The sequence below is a fragment of the Lolium rigidum genome, chromosome 3, assembly GCF_022539505.1.
Source record: "Lolium rigidum isolate FL_2022 chromosome 3, APGP_CSIRO_Lrig_0.1, whole genome shotgun sequence".
In the NCBI taxonomy this organism is placed as follows: domain Eukaryota; kingdom Viridiplantae; phylum Streptophyta; class Magnoliopsida; order Poales; family Poaceae; genus Lolium; species Lolium rigidum.
The window spans coordinates 165,673,495-165,699,875 of NC_061510.1; the positions used below are offsets into that span (position 1 = coordinate 165,673,495).

Sequence of the window (26,381 nt, forward strand, 5' to 3'; positions counted from 1 at the left end):
TGTAGGCGCTGTTCTTGGACAGCGAGTAGATAAAAAATTAAATGTTATTCATTATGCTAGTAAAACTCTTGATGCTGCTCAAAGAAATTATGCTACTACTGAAAAAGAATTGTTAGCTGTAGTCTTTGCTTGTGACAAGTTTAGATCCTATATTGTTGATTCAAAAGTTACGATTCATACTGATCATGCTGCAATTAGATACCTTATGACAAAGAAAGATGCTAAGCCGAGGCTTATTAGATGGGTACTTCTTTTGCAAGAATTTGATTTACATATTGTAGATAGGAAAGGTGTCGATAATCCTGTTGCTGATAATTTGTCTAGATTGGAAAATATTGCTTATGATCCTGTTCCTGTTAATGATAGTTTTCCAAATGAACAATTGGCTGTAATAAAGGTGAGCTCGCGAGATAGATCCTTGGTATGCTGATTATGCTAACTTTATTGTTTCCAAGTACTTGCCTCCAACCTTTTCAGCTCAGCGAGAGGAGGAAATTCTTTTATGACTTGAGGCATTATTTCCGGGATGACCCACACTTATATAAAGAAGGAGTGGATGGTATTCTGCGAAGGTGTGTTCCCGAATATGAACAACAAGAGATATTGAGTAAATGTCATGGTAGTGCTTATGGAGGACATCACGCCGGAGATAGAACCGCGCAAAAGGTTCTACAATCAGGTTTTTATTGGCCAACTCTCTTCAAAGATGCAAGGAAGTTTATTTTATCTTGTGATGAATGTCAAAGGGTTGGTAATATCTCCGGACGCAATGAAATGCCTATGAATTATACTCTTGTTATTGAACCGTTTGATTGTTGGGGATTTGACTTCATGGGACCTTTTCCCTCTTCGGAAGGTAACACTCATATACTTGTTGCTTGTTGATTATGTTACTAAATGGGTGGAAGCCATACCTACAAAAAGTGCTGACGGTGAGACCTCTTTAAAAATGCTTTTAGATATTATTTTTCCTAGATTTGGAGTACCTAGATATATTATGACTGATGGAGGTTCTCATTTTATTCATGGAGGTTTTAGAAAAACTCTTGCTAGGTATGGTATTAATCATAGAATTGCTTCCGCTTATCACCCTCAAAGTAGTGGTCAAGTAGAATTATCAAATAGAGAGATTAAATCTATTTTGGGAAAGACCGTTAATAAATCTAGAAAGAATTGGGCTAGTAAATTGAAAGAAGCACTATGGGCTTATAGAACTGCTTATAAAAACCCCATGGGAATGTCACCTTATAAAATGGTTTACGGAAAAGCTTGTCATTTACCTTTAGAACTAGAACACAAAGCTTATTGGGTCATTAGAGAATTAAATAAAGATCCTAAACTTGCCGGTAATAAGAGGTTGCTACAATTAAGTTCTCTAGATGAATGGAGAAGTGAAGCTTATGAAAATGCTAAACTCTTTAAAGAAAAAGTTAAAAAATGGCATGATAGAAGGATCATCAAAAGAGAGTTTAATATTGGGGATAAAGTCCTATTGTATCGGTCTCGTCTCGGATTCTTTGCGGGGAAATTACTCTCGAAATGGGAAGGACCATATGTTGTTGAGGAGGTGTATCGTTCAGGAGCAATTAAAATTAGCTCTCTCCAAGGCAATGCTACGCAAGTGGTGAATGGACAAAGACTCAAGCATTATATCTCGGGTGATTCTTATAATGTTGATGTTGATATTATTCAAGTGGAAACACCGGAGGCTTTCATCAAAGGACAAATTGACGAGTCCGCGAGAACTCGACTTTGAATAGGTAACAGATCGCGGTAATGAAAAGTTCGCAATTTACTTTCCGAACAATATTTTTGCTGTTTTTGGAAAATATGAAAAATTACGAGATCGAAACGGAGTGGAAAAGACGCACGAGGGCGTGCCACCACAGGCCGGCGCGGCCTGGCCTGGGCCCGTGCCGCCCTATGGTGGCACCGCCTCGTCGCCCTTTCCGACTCTAGTTCGACCTGGTACTTTCCGTTTGTTCTGAAATTTTTTATTATAAAATCCCCCGGACCCCTGGAGGTCCGTATATCGTTTTCTCGACGTGTTTTGTTTCGAGCTGTTTCTGCCAGGATCTGTTTTCAGTTTAGAAGCACCATGGCCTCCGACAACAAGGGCAAAGGGCCTTCGAAGGAAGAAGTGAAAAGGGTGTCGTCAAAACAAGAGCAACAAGCTGTGGGGAGTAAGCAAGTCTTGGTGGGATCTGTTGATACTCGACGTTCTTTCTCTCATAACTTGCAGGGACCTTTACCCCCTGCTCTTGGCCTCGACTCTTTCCCTGTGCTTTGGAAGAAGCTCTACGGACTACCGATGAGTTTTGTGGTCAATACCGGGCTCTAAGAAGAGAAGTGGAGATACTCGGGGAGGAGAATTACCGACTCCGTAGAATGCTTGGGATATTACTTGATGCCCGTCACGGGTTCGCCATCGCCGACTTCGGATAACAATGAATCTCTTCGAGACTTAGTGCAGATTTGCCAAGCTGAGAAGGCGAAGCTGAAGGAGATCTGTAAGAAGCGCATGAGGAATTCATCACCACCATCGCCAAAGGAGTAATCCATCATCGGTATTGGCATCCCCTTGGTTTGTTCCAAGCTTGGGGGAGTGCCGCGGTATCACATTATCACTACCTTTTACTTTTTACTATCAAGTAGTGTCATATCATGAGTAGGGAAGTTATCGTATAAGATGGGTTGCGGTGTGGAAGTATCTCTCCTTTAGTTTGTCTATGTATCCCTTGGTGTGAGTTATCGTTATGAAATATTAATGAGAAGTCTTATCATTTACATATTGCACACCTTATTTTAGTTTGCAATTTCTACTATATGATTGATCTTGATTTTAGTATTGGTACCACTTTGGGAGCATTGAGTAAATCTATTTGGTTTTGGCAAATTTAGCAATGGTCAATAGCAACAACACTTTGAGTTTAAGAAGAATAGAGGAAATACATGTAGAAGATGTTATTATCTTTCTTATCAGTCCTTAGCTTAGTATTCTAAAGTTAAAACTGTTTATGCTTACAAGTAAGATGCATGATTGTTTCTGTCACATGTATATTTGTTTGTTTCCCTCAACTCCTATGCTTGCTAATTAACCTTGCTAGCCAAAGACCTGCACTGAGAGGGAATACTTCTCGTGCATCCAAACCTGAACCCAAAACCTACGCCATTTGTGTCCACCATATCTACCTACTGCATGGTATTTTCTGCCATTCCAAGTAAATACTTCATGTGCTACCTTTAAACAATTCAAAACTTATTACTTCTTATTTGTGTCAATGTTTTATAGCTCATGAGGAAGTATGTGGTGTTTTATCTTTCAGTCTTGTTAGGCAGCCTCCACTAATGGACTAGTGGCTTCATCCACTTATCCTATAATTTTGCAATAAGAGCTGGCAACGGGGTTCCCAGCCCCAATTAATCAACTTTCATTAATAATTCTCTTCACATGTTTTGCCCTGATTCATCGGTAAGCAACTTAATTTTGCAATAGACACTCCTCCATGGTATGAGATTGTTGGAAGGCACCCGAGGATTCGGTTAGCCATGGCTTGTGTAAGCAAAGGTTGGGGGAGTGTCATCCTTAAATAAACTAAAGTACATGTGTAAACAAAAGAGAAGAGGGATGATCTACCTTGCTTGGTAGAGATAACGTCCTTCATGGGAGCCGCTCTTTGGAGGTCTGTTTGGCAAGGGGGTTAGAGTACCCGCTACCAGTCGTTGACAACGACAAACACCTCTCAAAACTTTACTTTTTATTCTCTTTATATGATTTCAAAACTGAAAAAGCTCTAGCACATGATTTAATCCCTGCTTCCCTCTGCGAAGGGCCTGTCTTTTACTTTATGTTGAGTCAGTAAACCTATTTCCCTCCATCTAAAGCAAGCATTTGAGTTGTTGTGATCAAACTATTATATTGTAATTTGCTTCATCATGTCTTTACTCTTTCTTGTTTAGTACAAGTTTTACCTGAATGAATATAGCTTTGAAAGTCATCAATGATTAATATGATTGAGTATGCAAGTTTGCCATAAGTTTTAATATGAGAGCGCTGCTCAATAGATAAAGTATAATCTGTTAACTGTTCTCTGACCAAGAACAAAGTTTGCCATCACCAATTATGATTTCTTATGCACCTTTATTTGTGATTACCTTATACTTGTTTCAAGATTGAGTTATATGAGGAAATTGTTTACTATAATGTCTTGTGTGAATGAATATGATGCTTCTTGTCCGTATTTTATTTATCGACTTTTCACTCCATAAACATGTGGTCCTGTTTACCGAGTTCAGTTTCGCTTGGGGACAAGCGAAGTCTAAGCTTGGGGGGGTTGATACGTCCAATTTGCATCACTATTTTATATCATAATTTGTTGTTATTCATTGATATATTTCATATTGGGACACAATACTTATGTTATTTCATCTATTTTGCATGTTTCATGATTATTTGGAGATCGCGCACCGGAGCCAGGATTCTGCTGGAAAAAGCACCGTCGGGATGCAATATTCCGGAAGATCAAGCTGTGGAAGGAAATTTTACCAAAAATCCTATTTTTCCAGATGACGAAGGAAGCCAGAAGGGGGAGCCAGCTGGACCCAAGGTGGGCCCACACCATAGGGCGGCGCGGCCCATGGCCTGGCCGCCCCCGCAGCCTCTTTCGCCTCCTTTTCTTCGCGAAACCCTTCGTCCCGAAGACCTAAGCCACAGAGGAATCCTCACGAAGGGTTACAGCCGCCTCTGCGGGGCGGAGAACACCAGAGAGAAAAGAGCTCTCCGGCGGGCAGGAATCCACCGGGGAAATTCCCTCCCGGAGGGGGAAATCGACGCCATCGTCACCGCCATCGAGCTGGACATCATCTCCATCACCATCATCATCATCTCCACCATCATCACCGCCATCTCCACCGCTGGATATCGTCACCGCTGTAGCAATTTGGGTTTGATCTTGATTGTTTGATAGGGGAAACTCTCCCGGTATTGATTTCTACTTGTTATTGATGCTATTGAGTGAAACCATTGAACCAAGGTTTATGTTCAGATTGTTATTCATCATCATATCATCTCTGATCATGTTCCATATGATGTCTCGTGAGTAGTTCGTTTAGTTCTTGAGGACATGGGTGAAGTCTAAATGTTAGTAGTGAATCATGGTTGAGTAATATTCAATGTTATGATATTTAAGTTGTGGTGTTATTCTTCTAGTGGTGTCGTGTGAACATCGACTACACGACACTTCACCATTTATGGGCCTAGGGGAATGCATCTTGTACTCGTTTGCCAATTGCGGGGTTGCCGGAGTGACAGAAACCTAAACCCCCGTTGGTATATCGATGCAGGGAGGGATCGCGAGGATCTCGAGTTTAAGGCTGTGGTTAGATTTATCTTAATTACTTTCTTGTAGTTGCGGATGCTTGCAAGGGGTATAATCACAAGTATGTATTAGTCCTAGGAAGGGCGGTACATTAGCATAGGTTCACCCACACAACACTTATCAAAACAATGAAGATTAATCGAGCTGTATGTAGCGAAAGCACTAGACTAAAATCCCGTGTGTCCTCGAGAACGTTTGGTCATTATAAGTAAACAAACCGGCTTGTCCTTTGTGCTAAAAAGGATTGGGCCACTCGCTGCAATTATTTCTCTCGCATTTTACTTACTTGTACTTTATTCATCTGTTACATCAAAATCCCCTGAATACTTGTCTGTGAGCATTTACAGTGAATCCTTCATCGAAACTGCTTGTCAACACCTTCTGCTCCTCGTTGGGTTCGACACTCTTATTTATCGAAAGTACTACGATACACGCCCTATACTTGTGGGTCATCAAGACTATTTTCTTGATGCGTTAAATTGTGGGTCATCAGTTTGTGTACTAATAATGGTAACGGTTATGCTAATTCTTATGGGAATTCTTACAACAATAATAGGAATACACCCCCTGGACTTGAAGCTATGCTTAAAGAATTTATTAGTACACAAACTGCCTTTAACAAATCATGGAGGAAAAGCTCAATAAAATTGATATTCTTGCTTCTAAGGTTGATAGTCTTGCCTCTGATGTTGATCTTTTGAAATCGAAATTTATGCCTAATAGGGATATTGAAAATAAAATTGTTACTACAGCAAATGCCATCCAAGTTAGAATTAATGAGAATATAAGATTAATGGCTGAACTGCATGCTAGGTGGGATAGAGAAGAAAATGAAAAACTAGCTAAAGAGAAAAATGTAGCTAAAGTTTGGACTATTACCACCACTAGCAATGCTAATGATTCACATATTGCTGCACCTCCTACTATTAAAAATATAATAATTGGTATTGGCAATGTTTCTACTCCTAGTGCAAAGCGCGCAAAATTACCTGAAACTGCTAAAACTGCTGAAACTGCCTGTGATAAAACTGCTGAAACTTTTTCCAACCTTGGGGATGATAATCCCATTGCTTTAGATTGTAATGATTTAGATTTTGATGATTGTCACATCTCTGAAGTTATAAAGTTCTTACAAAAACTTGCTAAGAGTCCCTATGCTAGCGCTGTAAACTTGGCTTTCACAAAACATATTACAAATGCTCTCATAAAAGCTAGAGAAGAAAAACTAAAACTTGAAACTTCTATTCCTAGAAAGCTAGAGGATGGTTGGGAGCCCATCATTAAAATGAGGGTAAAAGATTTTGATTGTAATGCTTTATGTAATCTTGGTGCAAGTATTTCTGTTATGCCTAAGAAAGTCTATGATATGCTTGACTTGCCACCATTGAAAAATTGTTATCTGGATGTTAATCTCGCTGATAATGTTAAAAAGAAACCTTTGGGGAGAGTTGATAATGTTCATATTATGGTTAACAATAACCTTGTCCCCGTTGATTTTGTTGTCTTGGATATTGAATGCAATGCATCTTGCCCCATTATATTGGGAAGACCTTTTCTTCGAACCGTTGGTGCTACTATTGATATGAAGGAAGGTAATATTAAATATCAATTTCCTCTCAAGAAAGGTATGGAACACTTCCCTAGAAAGAGAATGAAGTTACCTTATGATTCTATTATTAGAACAAATTATGATGTTGATGCTTCATCTCTTGATGTTACTTGAGTTACACTTTCTGCGCCTAGCTGAAAGGCGTTAAAGAAAAGCGCGTATGGGAGACAACCCATGTTTTTACTACAGCACTTTGTTTTATATTTGAGTCTTGGAAGTTGTTTACTACTGTAGCAACCTCTCCTTATCTTAGTTTAATGTTTTGTTGTGCCAAGTAAAGTCTTTGATAGTAAAGTAAATACTAGATTTGGATTACTGCGCAGAAACAGATTTCTTTGCTGTCACGAATCTGGGTCTAATTCTCTGTAGGTAACTCAGAAAATTAAGCCAATTTACGTGAGTGATCCTCAGATATGTACGCAACTTTCATTCAATTTGGGCATTTTCATTTGAGCAAGTCTGGTGCCCTAATAAAATCCATCTTTACGGACTGTTCTGTTTTGACAGATTCTGCCTTTTATTTCGCATTGCCTCTTTTGCTATGTTGGATGAATTTCTTTGATCCATTAATGTCCAGTAGCTTTATGCAATGTCCAGAAGTGTTAAGAATGATTGTGTCACCTCTGAACATGTTAATTTTTATTGTGCACTAACCCTCTAATGAGTTGTTTCGAGTTTGGTGTGGAGGAAGTTTTCAAGGATCAAGAGAGGAGTATGATACAATATGATCAAGGAGAGTGAAAGCTCTAAGCTTGGGGATGCTGATAGTTACCTTATAATTCTCCCCTTGAACCGTTGGTGCTACTATGGAACATCAAGAGATGAAGCGTCAACATCATAATTTGTTCTAATAATAGAATCATAAGGTAACTTCATTCTCTTTCTAGGGAAGTGTTCCATACCTTTCTTGAGAGGAAATTGATATTTAATATTACCTTCCTTCATATCAATAGTAGCACCAACGGTTCGAAGAAAAGGTCTTCCCAATATAATGGGGCAAGATGCATTGCATTCAATATCCAAGACAACAAAATCAACGGGGACAAGGTTATTGTTAACCATAATATGAACATTATCAACTCTCCCCAAAGGTTTCTTTTTAACATTATCAGCGAGATTAACATCCGGATAACAATTTTTCAATGGTGGCAAGTCAAGCATATCATAGACTTTTTTAGGCATAACGAAATACTTGCACCAAGATCACATAAAGCATTACAATCAAAATCTTTGACTCTCATTTTAATGATGGGATCCCAACCATCCTCTAGCTTTCTAGGAATAGAAGTTTCAAGTTTTAGTTTTTCTTCTCTAGCTTTTATGAGAGCATTTGTAATATGTTTTGTGAAAGCCAAGTTTACAGCGCTAGCATTGGGACTCTTAGCAAGTTTTTGTAAGAACTTTATAACTTCAGAGATGTGGCAATCATCAAAATCTAAATCATTACAATCTAAAGGGGGATTATCATCCCCAAGGTTGGAAAAAGTTTCAGCAGTTTTATCACAGGCAGTTTCAGCAGTTTTAGCAGTTTCAGGTAATTTTGCGCGCTTTGCACTAGGAGTAGAAACATTGCCAACACCAATTATTTTATTATTGATAGTAGGAGGTGCAGCAATATGTGAATCATTAGCATTGCTAGTGGTGGTAATAGTCCAAACTTTAGCTACATTTTTCTCTTTAGCTAGTTTTTCATTTTCTTCTCTATCCCACCTAGCACGCAGTTCAGCCATTAATCTTATATTCTCATTAATTCTAACTTGGATGGCATTTGCTGTAGTAAAATTTTTATTTTCAATATCCCTATTAGGCATAACTTTTGATTTCAAAAGATCAACATCAGAGGCAAGACTATCAACCTTAGAAGCAAGAATATCAATTTTACTGAGCTTTTCCTCCACAGATTTGTTAAAGGCAGTTTGTGTACTAATAAATTCTTTAAGCATAGCTTCAAATCCAGGGGTGTATTCCTATTATTGTTGTACGAATTCCCATAACAATTAGCATAACCGTTACCATTATTATAAGGATATGGCCTATAGTTATTACTAGAATTGTTCCGATAAGCATTGTTGTTGAAATTATTATTTTTAATGAAGTTTACATCAACATGTTCTTCTTGGGCAACCAATGAAGCTAACGGAATATTATTAGGATCAACATTAGTCCTATCATTCACAAGCATAGACATAATAGCATCAACCTTATCATTCAAGGAAGAGGATTCTTCAACAGAATTTACCTTCTTACCTTGTGGAGCTATTTCCGTGTGCCATTCGAGTAATTAACCATCATATTATCAAGAAGCTTTGTTGCTTCACCAAGAGTGATGGACATAAAGGTACCTCCAGCAGCTGAATCCAATAAATTCCGCGAAGAAAAATTTAGTCCTGCATAGAAGGTTTGGATGATCATCCAAGTAGTCAGTCCATGGGTTGGGCAATTTTTAACCAAAGATTTCATTCTTTCCCAAGCTTGAGCAACATGTTCATTATCCAATTGTTTAAAATTCATTATGCTACTCCTCAAAGATATAATTTTAGCAGGGGGATAATATCTACCAATAAAAGCATCCTTGCATTTAGTCCAGGAATCTATACTATTCTTAGGCAGAGATAGCAACCAATCTTTAGCTCTTCCTCTTAATGAGAAAGGAAACAATTTTAATTTTATAATGTCACCATCTACATCCTTATACTTTTGCATTTCACATAATTCAACAAAATTATTGAGATGGGCAGCAGCATCATCGGAACTAACACTCAGAAAATTGCTCTCGCATAACAAGATTCAAGTAAAGCAGGTTTAATTTCAAAGAATTCCGCTGTAGTAGCAGGTGGAGCAATAGGTGTGCATAAGAAATCATTATTATTTGTGGTTGTGAAGTCACACAACTTAGTATTTTGAGGGGTGGCCATTTTAGCAGTAGTAAATAAAGCAAACTAGATAAAGTAAATGCAAGTAAACTATTTTTTTTGTGTTTTTGATATAGAGTGCAAGACAGTAAATAAAGTAAAGCTAGCAACTAATTTTTTTGTGTTTTGATATAATGCAGCAAACAAAGTAGTAAATAAAATAAAGCAAGACAAAAACAAAGTAAAGAAGTTGAGAAGTGGAGACTCCCCTTGCAGCGTGTCTTGATCTCCCCGGCAACGGCGCCAAAAATTTGCTTGATGCGTGTAATTGACACGTCCGTTGGGAACCCCAAGAGGAAGGTGTGATGCGCACAGCGGCAAGTTTCCCTCGCAAGAAACCAAGGTTTAATCGAACCAGTAGGAGTCAAGAAGCACGTTGAAGGTTGATGGCGGCGGGATGTAGTGCGGCGCAACACCGGAGATTCCGGCGCCAACGTGGAACCCGCACAACACAACCAAAGTACTTTGCCCCAACGAAACAATGAGGTTGTCAATCTCACCGGCTTGCTCGTAACAAAGGGTTAACCGTATTGTGTGGAAGATGATTGTTTGCAAGAAAACGAGTAAACAACAAGTATTGCAAGCAGATTTGTATTTCAAGTATAAAAGAATGGACCGGGGTCCACAGTTCACTAGAGGTGTCTCTCCCATAAGATAAAAGCATGTTGGGTGAACAAATTACGGTCGGGCAATTGACAAATAGAGAGGGCATAACAATGCACATACATGTCATGATAAGTACAAGTGAGATTTAATTGGGCATTACGACAAAGTACATAGACCGCCATCCAACTGCATCTATGCCTAAAAAGTCCACCTTCAGGTTATCATCCGAACCCCTTCCAGTATTAAGTTGTAAAACAACAGACAATTGCATTAAGTATTGCGCGTAATGTAATCAATAACTACATCCTCGGACATAGCATCAATGTTTTATCCCTAGTGGCAACAACACATCCATAACCTTAGGGGTTTCGTCACTCCCCGCATTCACTGGAGACATGAACCCACTATCGAGCATAAATACTCCCTCTTGGAGTTACTAGCATCAACTTGGCCGAGCCTCTACTAATAACGGAGAGCATGCAAGATCATAAACAACACATAGGTAATAACTTGATAATTAACATAACATGGTATTCTCTATCCATCGGATCCCGACAAACACAACATATAGAATTACGGATAGATGATCTTGATCATGTTAGGCAGCTCACAAGATCCAACAATGAAGCACAATGAGGAGAAGACAACCATCTAGCTACCGCTATGGACCCATAGTCCAGGGGTGAACTACTCACTCATCACTCCGGAGGCGACCATGGCGGTGAAGAGTCCTCCAGGAGATGAATCCCCTCTCCGGCAGGGTGCCGGAGGAGATCTCCGTAATCCCCCGAGATGGGATTGGCGGCGGCGGCGTCTCTGTAAGGTTTTCCGTATCGTGGTTTTTCGCATCAGGGGTTTCGCGACGGAGGCTTTAAGTAGGCGGAAGGGCAACGTGGGGGGCCACACGAGGGCCCCACACCACAGGTCGGCGCGGCCAAGACCTGGGCCGCGCCGCCCTATGGTGGTGGCCCCTCGTGGCCCCACTTCGACTCCTCTTCGGTCTTCCGGAAGCTTCGTGGCAAAATAGGACCCTGGGTCTTGATTTCGTCCAATTCCGAGAATATTTCGTTACTAGGATTTCGGAACCAAAAACAGCGAGAAAACAAGCAATCGGCTCTTCGGCATCTTGTTAATAGGTTAGTTCCAGAAAATGCACGAATATGACATAAAGTGTGCATAAAACATGTAGGTATCATCAATAATGTGGCATGGAACATAAGAAATTATCGATACGTCGGAGACGTATCACTTACCACTTGTAGGAACAACTAGTGCACGGATGTAGCGAAGCGAATATCAAGGGTATAAGAACAATCACACGACAAAGCAGGATATATGTGGAGCGTAGGTAGGCTACCTATTTGCACCAATAACAAGCTCTAGCGCTGACCGTAGATAACCAAAGATACTCACACAAGGCGATAAATGTGGCAATGCAACTATATAGTCGAAAGGTTGCAATGCACTCGAGAGACACTAGCAAAGCTCAACGAAACAGGCACAAAATTGCTCAACTACAGGTGCAGAAAAGTAAACTAGGCCTTCACTCGATCTTACTAGCACTTCACACTTTTTCTTTTTGGATTTTCTTTTTGTAACACACGCAGCAATGTAGCTCTTTTTGCTTCTTTTCTATTTTCTATTTTTTTATTTTATGACTCAACTCCTTGATAACACGGCCAACAGATAATGCAAAGCACCAAAACCCTAATGAGCAGCCTGTCGAGCGGTAAAACTAGTCTCTTCTGAGGAAGTTCCTAGTCACGTATATCGAAAGGTTGTGGCTATGGTTTGGACAAACACACTGTATGCTATGTGGGCTCAGAGTAAACAAAAACTGACTCTAGATGAAAGCGGAAACACAAACCCTAACAATACTAGATGGAAGAAAAAGATACGCAAAAACAACTACGAAAAGCAACTAAAACTCGGAATTAGTGCAATCTAAGCCTATGGCAAACCCTAACCCTAATATTTTTGGCTTTTTCTGGATAGGAAAACACTCACAACTCAACTATGGGGTGGATTGTGGATGGCTTACCGAGGAAACCCGAGAATCTGATACCAAGATGATAAGGGGTGGCCCGATCTTATCAGTAAGCAACGGTGGTGATGATGATCACGGGATGAATACAGCGGAGATAACTTGATGAAGTGAATGATAACTTGTATGACGCAACGAGATCTCTCGATTGGTCCCTGTCGCCAATGCAACAGCTCTCAACCCTGCAAGATATTCGCAACTCCACACACTTGCGCACGTAGCCGCCGACCACGAAGCGGTAAGTTGCAACCGTCTAATTCTCAATGGAACAGCAGATCACACAAGACTTTTAGGGGCTCAACACCAAATCGATGCAATATGGTGTGGAGATTCCATAGAGTTTCCAAGAAATCAACTATGAACTAGGGTTTATCTTAAACGTGGTCTAAAACTAATTTGGGGGTATCCTGGGCACTTATATAGGGGTTCAGGACGACCTTAGGTCGAAAAGATACAAAAATAACCGACCCAGAATAGATCTGGTCGAGACAAACTCGGACTCGGTCGGCCTGGGGGCCGGTCGATCGGGCCTGGGGCCGGGCTAGTCCGGTTCAAATCGGGCCTGGCGCCGGGTGGTGACCGGGCGATGGTTCCGGGCTTACTGGATAGTGCCCGGCTGGCACAAGCGTAGATCCCGGTTTGGACCGGGCTGATCCGGTGTGGGAGCCGGTCGGGCCGGGGCTGGGACCGGGCGGCCCGGCGGTACGGCCGGTCGGACCAGGCCTGGCGCCGGCCTGAACTGCATCTCCTCCTCTCGCGCATGCCTCCCGCTCCTCCCTCGCGCGTCCATGGGATGTCTTCATGCCCAGCTCCATGTCTAGCTTCACGTCCATCTTCTTGTCCAGCTGCTCCTCTCCTCCTCGTGCGATGCTTGGTTCCTCTTCATACCTGATCATACATAAGTAATACGATTTAGGCAGTATAAAGTTCTCGTCGATCAAAGTATCACATAGGAACAAGTTCACATGTTGTTTAAGTAGCTTCGCACGAGCTCATGTAATTGGTCCAATCCTGACTTCATTGGACTTGAGCTTCGCAGCGCTTCGTCTTCATTTTATAATGACGGAGGTAGTAGTGTAGTAGGGATGTCATCATCAAGAAGAGCTCAGATACAACATGAGTTACTGGCCATTATTGACAAAGAGGAGAAATATTGGCAGCAGAGATCCAGGGAGAAATGGCTCCTCCAGGGAGATAGTAATACTTCGTTCTTTCATAGGATTTCCATTGGCTGCAAGAGAAAGAGAACTATTTTCTCTATGACTGATGGTGATAATATTATTCAAGGGACAACTGATCTTCTAAATCATGTTACTGCTTTCTATAAAAAGTCTCTTTGGTCCAGCTATTGATTCTGGCATCAGGTTAGATAATCAGATTTGGTCTGCTGATGAAACAATAAGTACTGAGGAGAGAGAGATAATGGATAGAAATTTCAGTGAGGATGAAATAAAAAATGCTGCAGAATTCTATAAAGAATGTTGGGATATTATTAAAACAGATATGATGATTACCTTCAATGATTTCCACAGACATACAATTGACCTGAAAAGGATTAATTATGGCATTATTACCCTTGTGCCAAAAGGGCCAGATGCAGATAAAATTCAGAAATACAGACCAATTTGTCTCCTACAAGTCCTCTTCAAGATTTTCACAAAAGTTTTAACCATTAGAGCAATTCCCATTATGACCAAAGTGATACATCCTTGCCAGACTACCTTCATAAAAGGAAGGTATATTACTGATGGGGTTGCTCTGCTACAAGAGGTACTGAGGGAAGCAAAATTCAGGAAACAACAGGGGGTTGTTCCGAAGATTGACTTTGAAAAAGCCTATGACAACATAAACTGGGAGTTTCTGTTTGACTGTTGTAGACAGAAGGGCTTCAGTGAAAATTGGCTGGTTTGGATAAAAAAGGCAGTTGCTGAGGGAACATTCAGTGTCAAAGTCAATGATAAAGTGGGACCATACTTTGGCAGCCACAAAGGAGTCAGACAAGGGGATCCTTTTGCTCCCTTCCTGTTCAATATGGCAGCTAACAGCCTTGCTAAAATGGTTTCTGTGGCACAATAGAATGGCCTTGTTGTAGGTTTGGCTGACAATATTATTACTAGAGGGATTGCTATGCTTTAGTATGCTGATGATACAATTTTACTGATCCAAGATGATTTGGAACAAGCTAGAAATCTCAAGCTATTATTGTACCTCTTTGAAGCAATGTCTGGACTGAAAATAAACTTTGAGAAGAGTGAAGTTATGTTGATTCTTCATGATGATGACAAGATTCATACATACTCAGATATGTTCAGCTGTCAAAGTGGCACTTGACCAATAAAATACTTGGGCACCCCCATTTGTGCTAGGAGACCCACTGTTGCTGAGATGGGCTTCCTAGGAGACAAGACAAAGAAGAAAATGAGTGCATGGGTAGGAAATAATATGTCCATTGGTGGGAGAATGATAAAAGTTGGTGCCTATCTATCCAGTACAGGTGTTTATCAGATGTCCATGAGATTGTTGCATAAAACAACTATAGAAGAAATAGATAAGCCTATCAGATCCTTCTTCTGGGCTGGAAGGCAGATAAGAGAAAGTATCACTTTGTCAAATGGAGGTGGATCTGTAAGCCAAATAAAAAAGGTGGCATGGGCCTGAAAGATCTTACAAAATTGATTGTCAGACTCATGTGTAAGTGGTGGTGGAAAATTGAGTCTTCCACCAGCCCTGGCATGATTTTATGTGCAGGAAATACCTCAGAGGCTCTAGCATTTTCTATTCAAAAAATAGACCAGGGGACTCCCCTTTATGGATAGATATGCAAAAAATAAAAGACTTCTACCTATCTGGCAGAAGAATGCAAGTGGGAGATGGGAGACTGACAAATTTTGGCAGGATGCTTGGTGTGGGAATATCCCTTTGAGAGATTGTTTCCCTGAGTTCTTCCACATTTGCAATGAACAAGATGTCAAAGTTGCTGATGCTGCTGTCCTTGGATGGGATTTTTCCTTTAGAAGATACTTGACTCCAGATCTAGCTGTTCAAGTCCATGGTCTGTTGGGGATTGTGAGACAAACAATTCTATTTCAGACAAAAGATAAACCTTTTTGGAAATGGACAAAAATGGGATTTTTTCTGTGAAATCAATGTACAACCATTTATGCAGGAATGAGACAGATAGATCCTTCAAACACCTATGGAATTCCTCTTAAAATAAAGATTTGGTTTTCGCTAATCTGGCATAATGCAATTGCAACAAGAGACAACCTGTTGAGAAGGAATTGGAATGGGAGTGCCTCCTGTAAGTTTTGTCACCAAAATGAAAGTATATCTCATCTGTTTTTTAACTGTGTTGCAGCAAAATATGTATGAAGTACTGTTGCTATGGCTGTTGGGGCAACTGACAGCCCTGGGAGCTTTACACAATTCTTCTGGTGGTTCCCTCGTTTTGTTCCTGCTAGTAGGAATGTCTAGATTGCTGGCTTGGCAGCAATCTGTTGGGCGATATGGAAACTTCGCAATAGAGCTTGCTTTGATATGAAACTAATCAAATCTCCTAGTGAATTTATCAGTCAGTCTGTTGTTTTTATGAACCACTGGCAGGTCTCCATAATGTTGTTGATGAAGGAAATATCAAAGCAAGGCTGACAATTTGCTTCGGCTGGCGGCTGCTACCTCTTCAGCCACTGGAGGAAGGGCTGGTGAAGAACTCTAACTATCACTGACGCTACGCCAGCTGATCCTGAAGAGGAAGATATGGAGACTGATGATGCAGAGAACTGATGATCTCCCCATCCACGCCAGCTTTTGTTGCCTGTCGTCAGATCCTGTTTTTTTTTTTATAGTTGTTAGAAGATAGTTGGCGGTCTCTGGTGCCTCGTCTAGCTGACCTGAAGGGTCCTTCTGAAGGGTCCTTTTGTTGCTTATTTGCTTACCTAGAAGAAAAGATTTTTGTCGATTCTATCCCTGAGGGGTGGATCGCTTGGAAAAAAAGAAAAAATAATCACGGCAGTTTTTTTTTCCATCCAGAGTGCGGCTAAATAGTCGACATTACAAGTACATACTAGGCTCGAGCTCATGCTCATTAGACGACACTTTTTAGTGATGATACAACAGGACGTCAGTTTACAGAGTTGCTACAGATAATTTAGGACATGAGATCTGCATGCGGTGCTGCTACAGATAATTTACGACATCAGACCATGGAAGGAGATCGCTTTTCAGACGAACTAATTCACTGCAGCAGGCGCTCACCTCCGATATCCTCCCACTTGTCTCTCTTTCTTCTCGGGATAACCGTCCACGAAACTTCCACCATCAGTTGAGCGCATCCCAGCTTGCAAGTAGACCGTACCTTTTGCCCATGCTGTCCTATACTGAGGACGAGATTTTCAGCGTTGTCACCACTAACAAGAACGAGCACCAACTTTTGATCCAGCGGGACAGCAACCACACGACGAGTTAACACAACAGAGCCACCACTGCCAATTACTGTCCCAGTGCCTGCTGCTTGGGTATCATATAGACAGATGAAATGATCCTCAATATTCCCAGTAGTTGCAGCATCTACTCTTGAGATAGTGCAAGCACCTTTGAAAACACTGATTGCAATGGTAGCTTCCAGGGGACATGGAACATCCACAAAAGTCAACTCCACTCTACTCAGCAGGCTATATAGACAGCCAGTCATGGTTCCCTCTTTGAAGCAGACGCTATTGAAAACCAGTAGACCTTTGCTAAAATCTTTAGCGCCACCTCCACCAGTTTTGATCTTTAAATCGATCTCAAAATAAATTTTATCTGATGCATCAAGCCCTCGACATGGATCTGTCAGAGTTAACTTATCATCCTGCAAAAGGGTTTAATGTCAAAATATGTCTCTTCAATTATAACTTGATATTAATTCAAATTTAAAAAGTTTGAAGATTATGTTGCTGCGCTACTGAACACATAACATACAGCATGACTTGTATGTTCAGATGAACAGACCGCCAATACAAACTTAATTATGTTTCCTATACAATTATGCAGAACATTTTTTTCACAATTCTTAATAAGTCAAAACCATATTTCACATTTGAAAACAAAACGACCAGAACAGCAGAAAATAAGCAGGAAAATCTATAAGAAAAAACAGAAGGCAAAAGGTAAGATGAAACAGTGTGGTGTCAGAAAAACACTTGGATTATTGTGAAACTACATCGATGAAATAATGCCAGGATATCATGACAATACAGTAAATTGGGCTATCAATGTTTCAATTCGAGTGGCCAACAACAGGACTATTCTATTGACATGGTGGATAAAAAATGATGTCAGATTCCAGAATCTGGCTATCTGAAACCAATTTGATTTTAAGATTTAGGGTGTGTTTGGTTCTAGAATCAAGTGGAACGTAATGGAATCGTTCCATCCTTAGACCCCATTCTTATGTTTGGTTGGAAAGGAGGAACGGAACATACCCATTCCTCAGAAGGGAATATACCCTCAATATGAGGAATGCAGCGGTTCCTCCAAATCGGTGGAATCTGGTGGAACCGCTGCCTAACCATCCTCGTAAAATAATACATTATCCTCACCCGACCTACCCAATCTTTTCCCTCATCTCTCCCTGGTGGCGCTGGTGGAACGGCAGCGGCGCAAGCAGGTGAGCAGGAGAGCATACAAGCATGCAAGCAGCAGCATGCCCGCGAAAGCGTGCGAGCGCCGAGCAGCAACATGCCAAGTTGCCGACGAGCGTGCTCAAGCAGCAGCATGCTGATGAATACGCGCAAGCAGGCAGGCAACGAGCGCGAGCAGCAGGCACGCAGCTAGGGGCGGCATCAAAATCACCACATACAGTATAAATCCATCACCAAATGTGTGCTGTCCCGGCTAGTTTGTCTTTTTGAACTGTGGTACTAGATAGCTTTCTTTTGATCTATAAAAAGTCAGCTCCAATTGATATGTAAATTTTTCAAGATTGTTGGACAGTATGTTCCAGCTTGCTTGATCTATACAGATACAGCTTGCTTGACTTGGAGCTGTATAGATCTGTTCTAGCTTGTGCATGTTTTGGTCTAATAATATACTGTACTTGGTATATTTGGTGTATATATTTGTTATTAATTGCTTATTGCTGAAAATACAAACAATTTGTCGTTGAAATTTTTGTTAATATGATTTTACATGTGGGAGGTATGCTCACCATACCTATGGAAGTGGTGAGCTGAACCCAATTCTTCCCATTCCATTCCACTTGGTCCTAACCAAACAGAAAATAGAACCATCCCATTACTTATTTTTGTCTCAACCAAACATGAGAACAGAACCGCTCCATTACAGTGGAATGGAACCATTCCATTACAGTGGAATGGAACCTTTCCATTACATTCCACTACATCCCATTACCAAACACACCCTTAGTTCAGTGAACATGCATTACGATATTGACAAAACAGAACCTGATCTTTCAATGAAGAAGATGGTTGTACAAGCAGTAGAGACTAGAGAGGAGTGTGGATGATAAAACAGGCACACTTTAGCAATACCATTTGAACTACACTGCTGTGTGCTACTGCTAAGTTCATAATGATTGCTAGTTTTGTTTATTTTCACAGTGCATAAATGCTGAGGAAAGAAGAATTTGCATTATTAAGCCAGTAAGCAACAATGAAAGAGATGACATAGGAGTGGTCACAAACCGGTGAGGTGATGACTTGGGCATCATCCATTGTGCGCCTGAACAGATAGACACATCTGTAGTCAAACTCATCCCTTGCAAGTACGGTACCGAATACGCTGAACGGGTAGCCCACATCGGATTCTGCTACCGTCACAGAAATGACGTTGACTGAATACTGCACGATCTGCCTGGGCTTTGGCTTGCGTAAATCCTGAAGTGGTGGCCCACGAGAGGGCATAGCTGTAAATTAAGGCCATAGATACAAATCAATACCTATCACCAAGGTTTTTCCATCTTTTTAACAGTGATGCATGTGATGAAAGATTAAGAGTATGCATGATTCATTGATTTGCTAGCAGCCTGATCCCTTCCAATGGGTACACAAACCGAAGTATAATAACAATGCATTAAGAGGGGTCTGATCTTAATTCTGCCTATACAAAAAAAATGCCTAAACGAGATTAAGGAATGACTGAATATACTCACACAGTTTGTCAAGGTCAAAAAATGCTATATTGTAGTCGCAGAAGCGGGTGCATATAAAAGCATTGAGCTTGGGGTCATATCCAGTAAACTCTTGGCAGCGGACTATGTGAAGAGCCCTCAATGCATCCACCTCCAATTTGAGCTTCCGGTTCCGATCCAGATCTGACTTCAGTGGTAGGGAGATCAGTGATGGCTGTTCTTCTTCGGTAAGATGGGGCTCCTTGCAGCGAGTAAGAAGAATGCATATAGGTAAGACTTTGTTGTTCAAGTCCATAAGATGAAGCATATTATTAGAATTTGGTTCCATTAAATGGTGTGGCCGCATTGCGTCAGAAAAAAGGAGAATCAAGGAGCATACCATGGTGGCAGCAGGAAAGAGTTCAAGGATCATCCTATTAAATTGCTTGACCATCTTTTCATCATTCTTTTCTTTGAGGCGAGTCGCATCACTTGTGATATTGAAGATCCTACGGATGTCTTCAGAGGACTTTCCATTGATCATTTTAGCAAAAGTCTGGCAGGTAAGATCAATGAGTCCTTGATCGCAGAGGTAGCTCGCGGCCTGTAATTTGAAACTCAACAAAAGTGAGTATTGTGGTCAAGACAGTCTGTAAGCTTCACAAGTTAGACAAGTACAGAAATTGTTCAAATCTACACTCTAATTCTGTGATTACCCGGAAGCATGCGCAAATGCTGATAAGAAAACACGAGCACATACACGGATAACAATGTATGTGGTAAATCCCATCACGATAAATAAATGCAGTATATATGATGCCAGAGGGGGGAAGAAACCCCTGTCTTAAGTCAAGTGAGAACCCTCCCTTACCATCCTGGAAATGCCTCCGTTCACAACAGGATATATGATGGGGGTAAATCACATCAACCATAAATACATACACGATGGCATACAAACAGGGTGCTGCCCAAAACTATGAGAAACCCACCACATGACCATCCTGGCAATGCTTGGGTTCAGTACTGCATATATATGATGGGGGCAAAATAACATCACCAGGCATAAATACAGTATACACGATGGCTTACAAACAGGGGAGCTAAGGAAAATTATGAGCAATTTGACGAACACGACACATTTTTTGTTTGGGATTGAAATACACGACACACCATTGTGACATTTGTAAGTGCAACCAAAAGTGTGCCATTTTGTCACGCAAAGCTAAGTCGTAAGTAGATGGGATATAGTGATTGGCAGATTAACTTAGCCAGAAGGGTAGAATCGAAACATGGAAGAGGGGAGTGTGAAATAGCTCACCAGGATGAGATCGCAGAGGGTATTGTTGTCGACGTCGAGGAACTTGGCGTACCAGTTGGGGTCGTCGTCACCGCGGGCTTGGGATCCGGAGGCGTGCTTCTTCCAGTACTCGACCACTTTGGACAAAATCTTGCCTTGGACGTCGAGATGGATGGGGGTGTGGTTGGTTTCGTCACCGTCGAACGGGATGAGATAGCTCTCGCCGTCGAACTCGATCATGCCTTGGATGGTTATGGACTGACTCGCCTCCAGCTTCGACACCAGTAGCTCCAGCCCGTCGTTGCTCCGCAACACTAGCATCCCATCTGCCTCCACTATCATCCCATCTGCCTCCACTATCATCCCATCTGCCTCTACTGTCATCCCATCTTGTTTCCGATTCACTTTTTTGGGAGGGGATTTTTTCTTGCCCTTCTTTTGGAGCTTCCCCATGGCGCTTTTGCTCTCTAGTAGTTTTGCGGCGCGCCAGCTTAACCCTAGGGGAGCGAGTGATATGGAGAGCAAATAGGAATGGCAGGTGATCTAGTGGGCTGCAGGTGGGCCGTGTGCACCGGCGGCATACCGCGTAGCCTGATCGGCAACTAATTTGACATGCTTCGTCCAAACCTTGAACGAGCATGTGAAACTCAACTCAACTACATCCTGGGAACTGTCTTACTCTCATGTATCAAGAGCACACATGATATTTTCCTTACTTTTTTTTCACAGGACACAAAAATGTTGGTTTTCCGCAAAAACTTGTTGTGCACATATAGAATGTCAATATGTAAGCACAAATAATTTGTTCATAATTTTTTAACATTTTAAAATGTTTTTTTGGTATCAGGAGCATAATGTGGATTTCTGAAGAAACACAGGCCAAACATGGCGTTGATAGTCTTAACTAGACACAACTCAGTGGCTTACTAGCAACTGGAAGCATTTCAGTATATAAAGTACCCATATCCGCGACACCAGCAACTCGACAAGGATAGAAAACACTACGCACAAGTCAGAACTCTCTGTCTCAGAACAGAATACACTCCACAAACCAGCACGAGCTTGCCAAACCAATGGCTGCCTAAACCGGGAAATAAAGACTAGCCAAGAGCTTCGCCAAAATCTTGCTGCCTTGGACTTCCAGGGCTAGCACTCTCAGGTCTAGCACCCGCCTGCGGAGGCAGCTCATCCTCTTTTTGCCTCTTGGTCTTCTTGCGGGGTGATGGATGATTAAACCTGCACTTCGACCCATGCCTGCAAGTCCCATCCTTAATATACATTTTACAGACTTCGATTCCCTGTGTATGAGGCAACGAGATTAAAACTGACACAAGTGTAGTACCCTGGTTATACATGACAATGTTCATCTGGAAAAAGAAACTAGTCTACATTATAAGACTAAACAACAGGCCTCATTATCCATGTGGCATGCTGGCTATTCCCATAAGGTAGAACTATACCTCTCTTTTAGGAAATCCATGTCGATTGAATGGGGGTAAATTTGGAGCTGAGCTGTCAACTGGGTGATGGAACTTGCATTTAGCGGCAAAATCACAATAACCATTCTTCAAGAAGGACTGCATAACAGCAAAATCAAAAGAAAGCTAGTTAGAAACAGGCCAAAGATGCAAAAGACACTCACAAAACAATTATATAGCAAAGTTGTACATACATGGCATGCAGATTTTCCTGGTCTCTGAGGGTACATGCTAGGATCGCATTTGACCTCTCTTGCAGGCCCACATCTGGCAATGCTCGGTACAGAATCTGCTGGTGCAGTAACAACATGAATCACAAATCTTTCAAGCTTAAGACATATTGGTAAATCTAAACCTTATGCAAATCAGAAACACTAACTTACCTTCAGCAGGAGCATCAGGAGCAGCTGCAGCATTCTTAGAAGTTGGGGTGTCAGCAGGAGCAGAAGCATTACAAGTAGGTCCAGCATTGTTGGAAGTAAGTGGGTGAGCATGAGTAGGAGAATTAGGACAAGCCAGAGCATCCTTAGCAGGAGTAGCAGCAACAGCAACATCATATGGAAGAGGACGAAATGGAGCATCTTTAGAGGTACCATCAAGAGGCCAAACAGAAGATGGAACATCCTTAGGAGCAGTATGATCAGCAGCAGCATTAGCATCCTTAAGAAGGGGAGAACCAGCTGCAACATCAGCAGGAGCCGGAGGAGTCAGAGGAGCATCAGCAGGAGCCGAAGAAGCCAGGGTAGAATCAGCAGGAGCCGGAGGAGCCGGAGCAGCAGCAGCAGCCGCAGCCGCAGCCGCATCAGCAGCCCCATCACCGTCATTGTAGTTGTAAATATCCAACTAAAAAGTAAGTTTCAAAGACGTTACGTATATAACAGGTATGTTGAAGTTCAACCGTAAAGTCACAAGATGAATATTGTGTAAATGATCTCTGTATAAATTATGAACATGTTTGCCAGTTTTATGATTCAATGTTTGGTAGTTGTTTCCAAAATCTGTAGAGGTCACGTGCTATCATTGCAAATCTCGGGTATATAGTTTTTAAAATTTCATGCTGCTATCAATGTAAGAGATCAGTTACAGGTAACACACAACAGTAGGTGCTATACAAGGAGCATAGTAACTACATACCTCAAGGTGAAGGGGCTTAGAATCATTGACACATGTCATATTATCAGAAGCTTCCAGTAGACCAAGATGCGCAGCATCAATGGCATCTGACAATACTCTACCTTTCTTATGATATTGTATTGTTTGTTTGAGCTCGCTATGGAGGTCAGGCATCCGTTTTACAACCCTAATTGACTTGATGAGAATCATTGGTGGGTCTACCAGGTACATCCTACAAGATCTCTTTCTCCATTGCGAGAATAACTCGTTGAGCCAAGCAGGTGGCGGGCGTGCAATTGCACCATAAAATAACATTCCCCAAACAACCCACCTCTCACAGTCAGGGAATCGCAGGCCTTCTGATATTACTACGGCAAAGAACTTAAAGTAAGGACCGATATCTCTCCATGCAGTCCCTGCCAGTACTTTGGCTAAAGCATTTCTCAAGGCATTGTATGCCTTTCGAAATGATTTACGATACAGAGTCACATTTCCTGGAACCTCTAGATAGCTGGTCCCCCATGAGAGCTTAATGACTCCTGTCTTCGTTAGATAATCTTTGTCTGACTCATCTTTCTTCTTTGGTCCATAGGGAAGCTGTGATGTTGGCGGCAGAGGTGCCGTTGCATCATTAAGCCTGAACCAAATACCTGCAAAGATAAATAAAAAACATAAAATCAGAATATTAATGAAAGTTGTCGCATATGAACAATGAAAAAGTGGCGAACAGGGCTTTACCATCAACATAGAATGACTCCATGTATAGGTCATACATTCTCATCAGCAAATAGACTGAACCAGATGGTCCATATAGACGGACAAGAATAACTCCTTGATCTGGCGTATAAGCCCTGCCACTTAAGGTTACTGGCTTCCTATGCTTCTTCCCCGTATTCTCCATCTCAAATTGAGCTACAGATTTCAGGTATGCAGCAATCTCCCGGAGCAGGGTTCTATATCTTGCAGCGAACCCAGCATCTGGGGTTATATCAAGTGAGAACTCTTTAAAGTGCTTCTCTCTCGCCATTTGAAGAAGTCCTAGTTATGATCAAGCGAATGAAATTTAGATAACATTCAATATTAAGAAAGTTGCACAAGATAAGTCCCTAAATTTAAATAAGACATACTAGAACCGATAAATTATTCAAGATAATGAAAATAATATTCGATTGCAGGCACAATTTGACAGAAGTATTTGGAGAGGAATCTAGCTATCACGCATTCAATGACATAAGAATTCTACATATGCATAGCTATGATGCAGGGTTACAGCACAGAACTAACAGGGATACACAGGGATACGCATGGGATACTCGTACCCCCAAGTATCTCATTTTCTGAATTAAAACTTAAATGGCCGGATTTTTCCTGCCTAGTTGCTGTCACCTGACGTCAATTTTCTCATAATTTATATTATTGTTAATTTTTTGCTGATTTTTAATGGTTTTATACATACACTCCCTGTATCCCCCTAAGGCTATGTTGACAAAATGCAGTTCTCCCGTATCAGCATATCCATATCCCTGTACCATGTAACCTAGGTGCATAGTACATTAACAGTTACAATTTATTTTCAGATAAGAGATATATGCACACTACACACCAATTTCAGAACAATCTCAACAGTATAATTTTCAGATCAGAGACAGCAATTTTACATTTGCATACTGCATTAATTTCACAACACTCTCATTAAGAATAGAATTTATTTTGTCCTTCAGCTCACCTTGAGCAGCTACTGCCGGAGAAGGAGGATCTGTCTTAGCTTCAGGAGGAGGTCAGGGCGGGGGAATCCGGGGGATGGCTGCTGCCGCTTGGGGCCGGAGTCGATGAGGACGTCGTTGACGGCCGCTTCTGCTGCTAGAAAGAGGGCGGAGGCGGCGAGAGGCCGGACGCGCGGTGATGGGCGTGCAGGCGGAGATCCGTGCGCTGCTTGGGGCCGGAGTCGATGAGGACGTCGTTGACGGCCGCTTCTGCTGCTAGAAAGAGGGCGGAGGCGACGAGAGGCCGGACGCTCGGAGCTCGGCGGGCAGGCGGAGATCCTTGCGGGCGGAGATGACGGGGACGCGGCTGCCGGAGATGCGCTTGTCAAGATGGGAAGTGGCCGGGGCAGTGGGGCGAGGCGGCGACTGCGTGCTGGGCGGCGGCGGTGGGGTGGCACACGCGGTGGCGGTGGTAGGTCACAGGAAAAGGGACTCGGGTCGGATCGATTGGTTTGCCGTTTGCGAGACCGGGCTTCTGTGGGTGGCCGAGGGAGAGGTGGTCCGGGGCAGAGGTGGTGTGGGCGGCGCGGCGTGGGAGGCGGAGTGCGGCCGCGGTGGTGCTGAACGTCGCAGCGAAATTTTCTCGAGATCCCTAGGGTTTAGTCCTGTATCAACTTTGGCCCCGCTGCGAAGACACCCCGCCCAAACGTTTCGCTCACGCCACCTAATTTTTTCAAGGTTCGCACGGTCCCTCAAACGGACTAAAAATGGGTCGCGTAATGCACCCAACACGGCAACGTCTATTGGAGAATGTCGGTTCGCCTCTCCTCCGTCGCGGAGGGCGAAGTCGATGGCGATGGTGAGAGAGTGAGATGTTCCCCACGGTATCCTATGGTTGAACTGAGTGATCGAACCCCAGAATCCCGTCGTAATCCCGCCGCCCTTCCTACCCCCCTACTCCCACCGGAGTGGAGGGAGAGATTGAGGAAGCTCTCCACCAAAACACAAAATCCCCCAAAATTTTTGGCCCTCGCCCGTTCCGGATCGAGCCAAATCCTTGAAGGACCTCCAGCGCAGAAGTCTCGGGCGTCGCAAGATGGGGATCCGCGTAGGCCTCGTGCCGCCCGTTGCAG

At 42.2% G+C, this 26,381-nt stretch overlaps 2 protein-coding genes across 2 annotated transcripts; both read right to left on the reverse strand.

The window, feature by feature from the left end:
* Window positions 1–16,587: 16,587 nt before the first annotated feature.
* Window positions 16,588–21,430, reverse strand: LOC124698591. The gene is made up of 5 exons (XM_047231075.1): window positions 20,976–21,430; window positions 20,058–20,261; window positions 19,700–19,919; window positions 19,233–19,453; window positions 16,588–17,398 (listed from the first exon to the last, which is right to left on the reverse strand). The coding sequence occupies exons 1-5, from the start codon at window positions 21,405–21,407 to the stop codon at window positions 16,784–16,786; spliced, it is 1,692 nt and encodes a 563-aa protein (XP_047087031.1). The 5' UTR covers window positions 21,408–21,430; the 3' UTR covers window positions 16,588–16,783.
* A 489-nt stretch (window positions 21,431–21,919) lies between these two features.
* On the reverse strand, window positions 21,920–25,348 carry LOC124695773. The gene is made up of 8 exons (XM_047228588.1): window positions 25,272–25,348; window positions 24,284–24,583; window positions 23,567–24,195; window positions 23,026–23,275; window positions 22,816–22,839; window positions 22,627–22,724; window positions 22,415–22,531; window positions 21,920–22,252 (listed from the first exon to the last, which is right to left on the reverse strand). The coding sequence occupies exons 2-8, from the start codon at window positions 24,570–24,572 to the stop codon at window positions 22,055–22,057; spliced, it is 1,605 nt and encodes a 534-aa protein (XP_047084544.1). The 5' UTR covers window positions 24,573–24,583; window positions 25,272–25,348; the 3' UTR covers window positions 21,920–22,054.
* Between the last annotated feature and the right edge of the window lie 1,033 nt (window positions 25,349–26,381).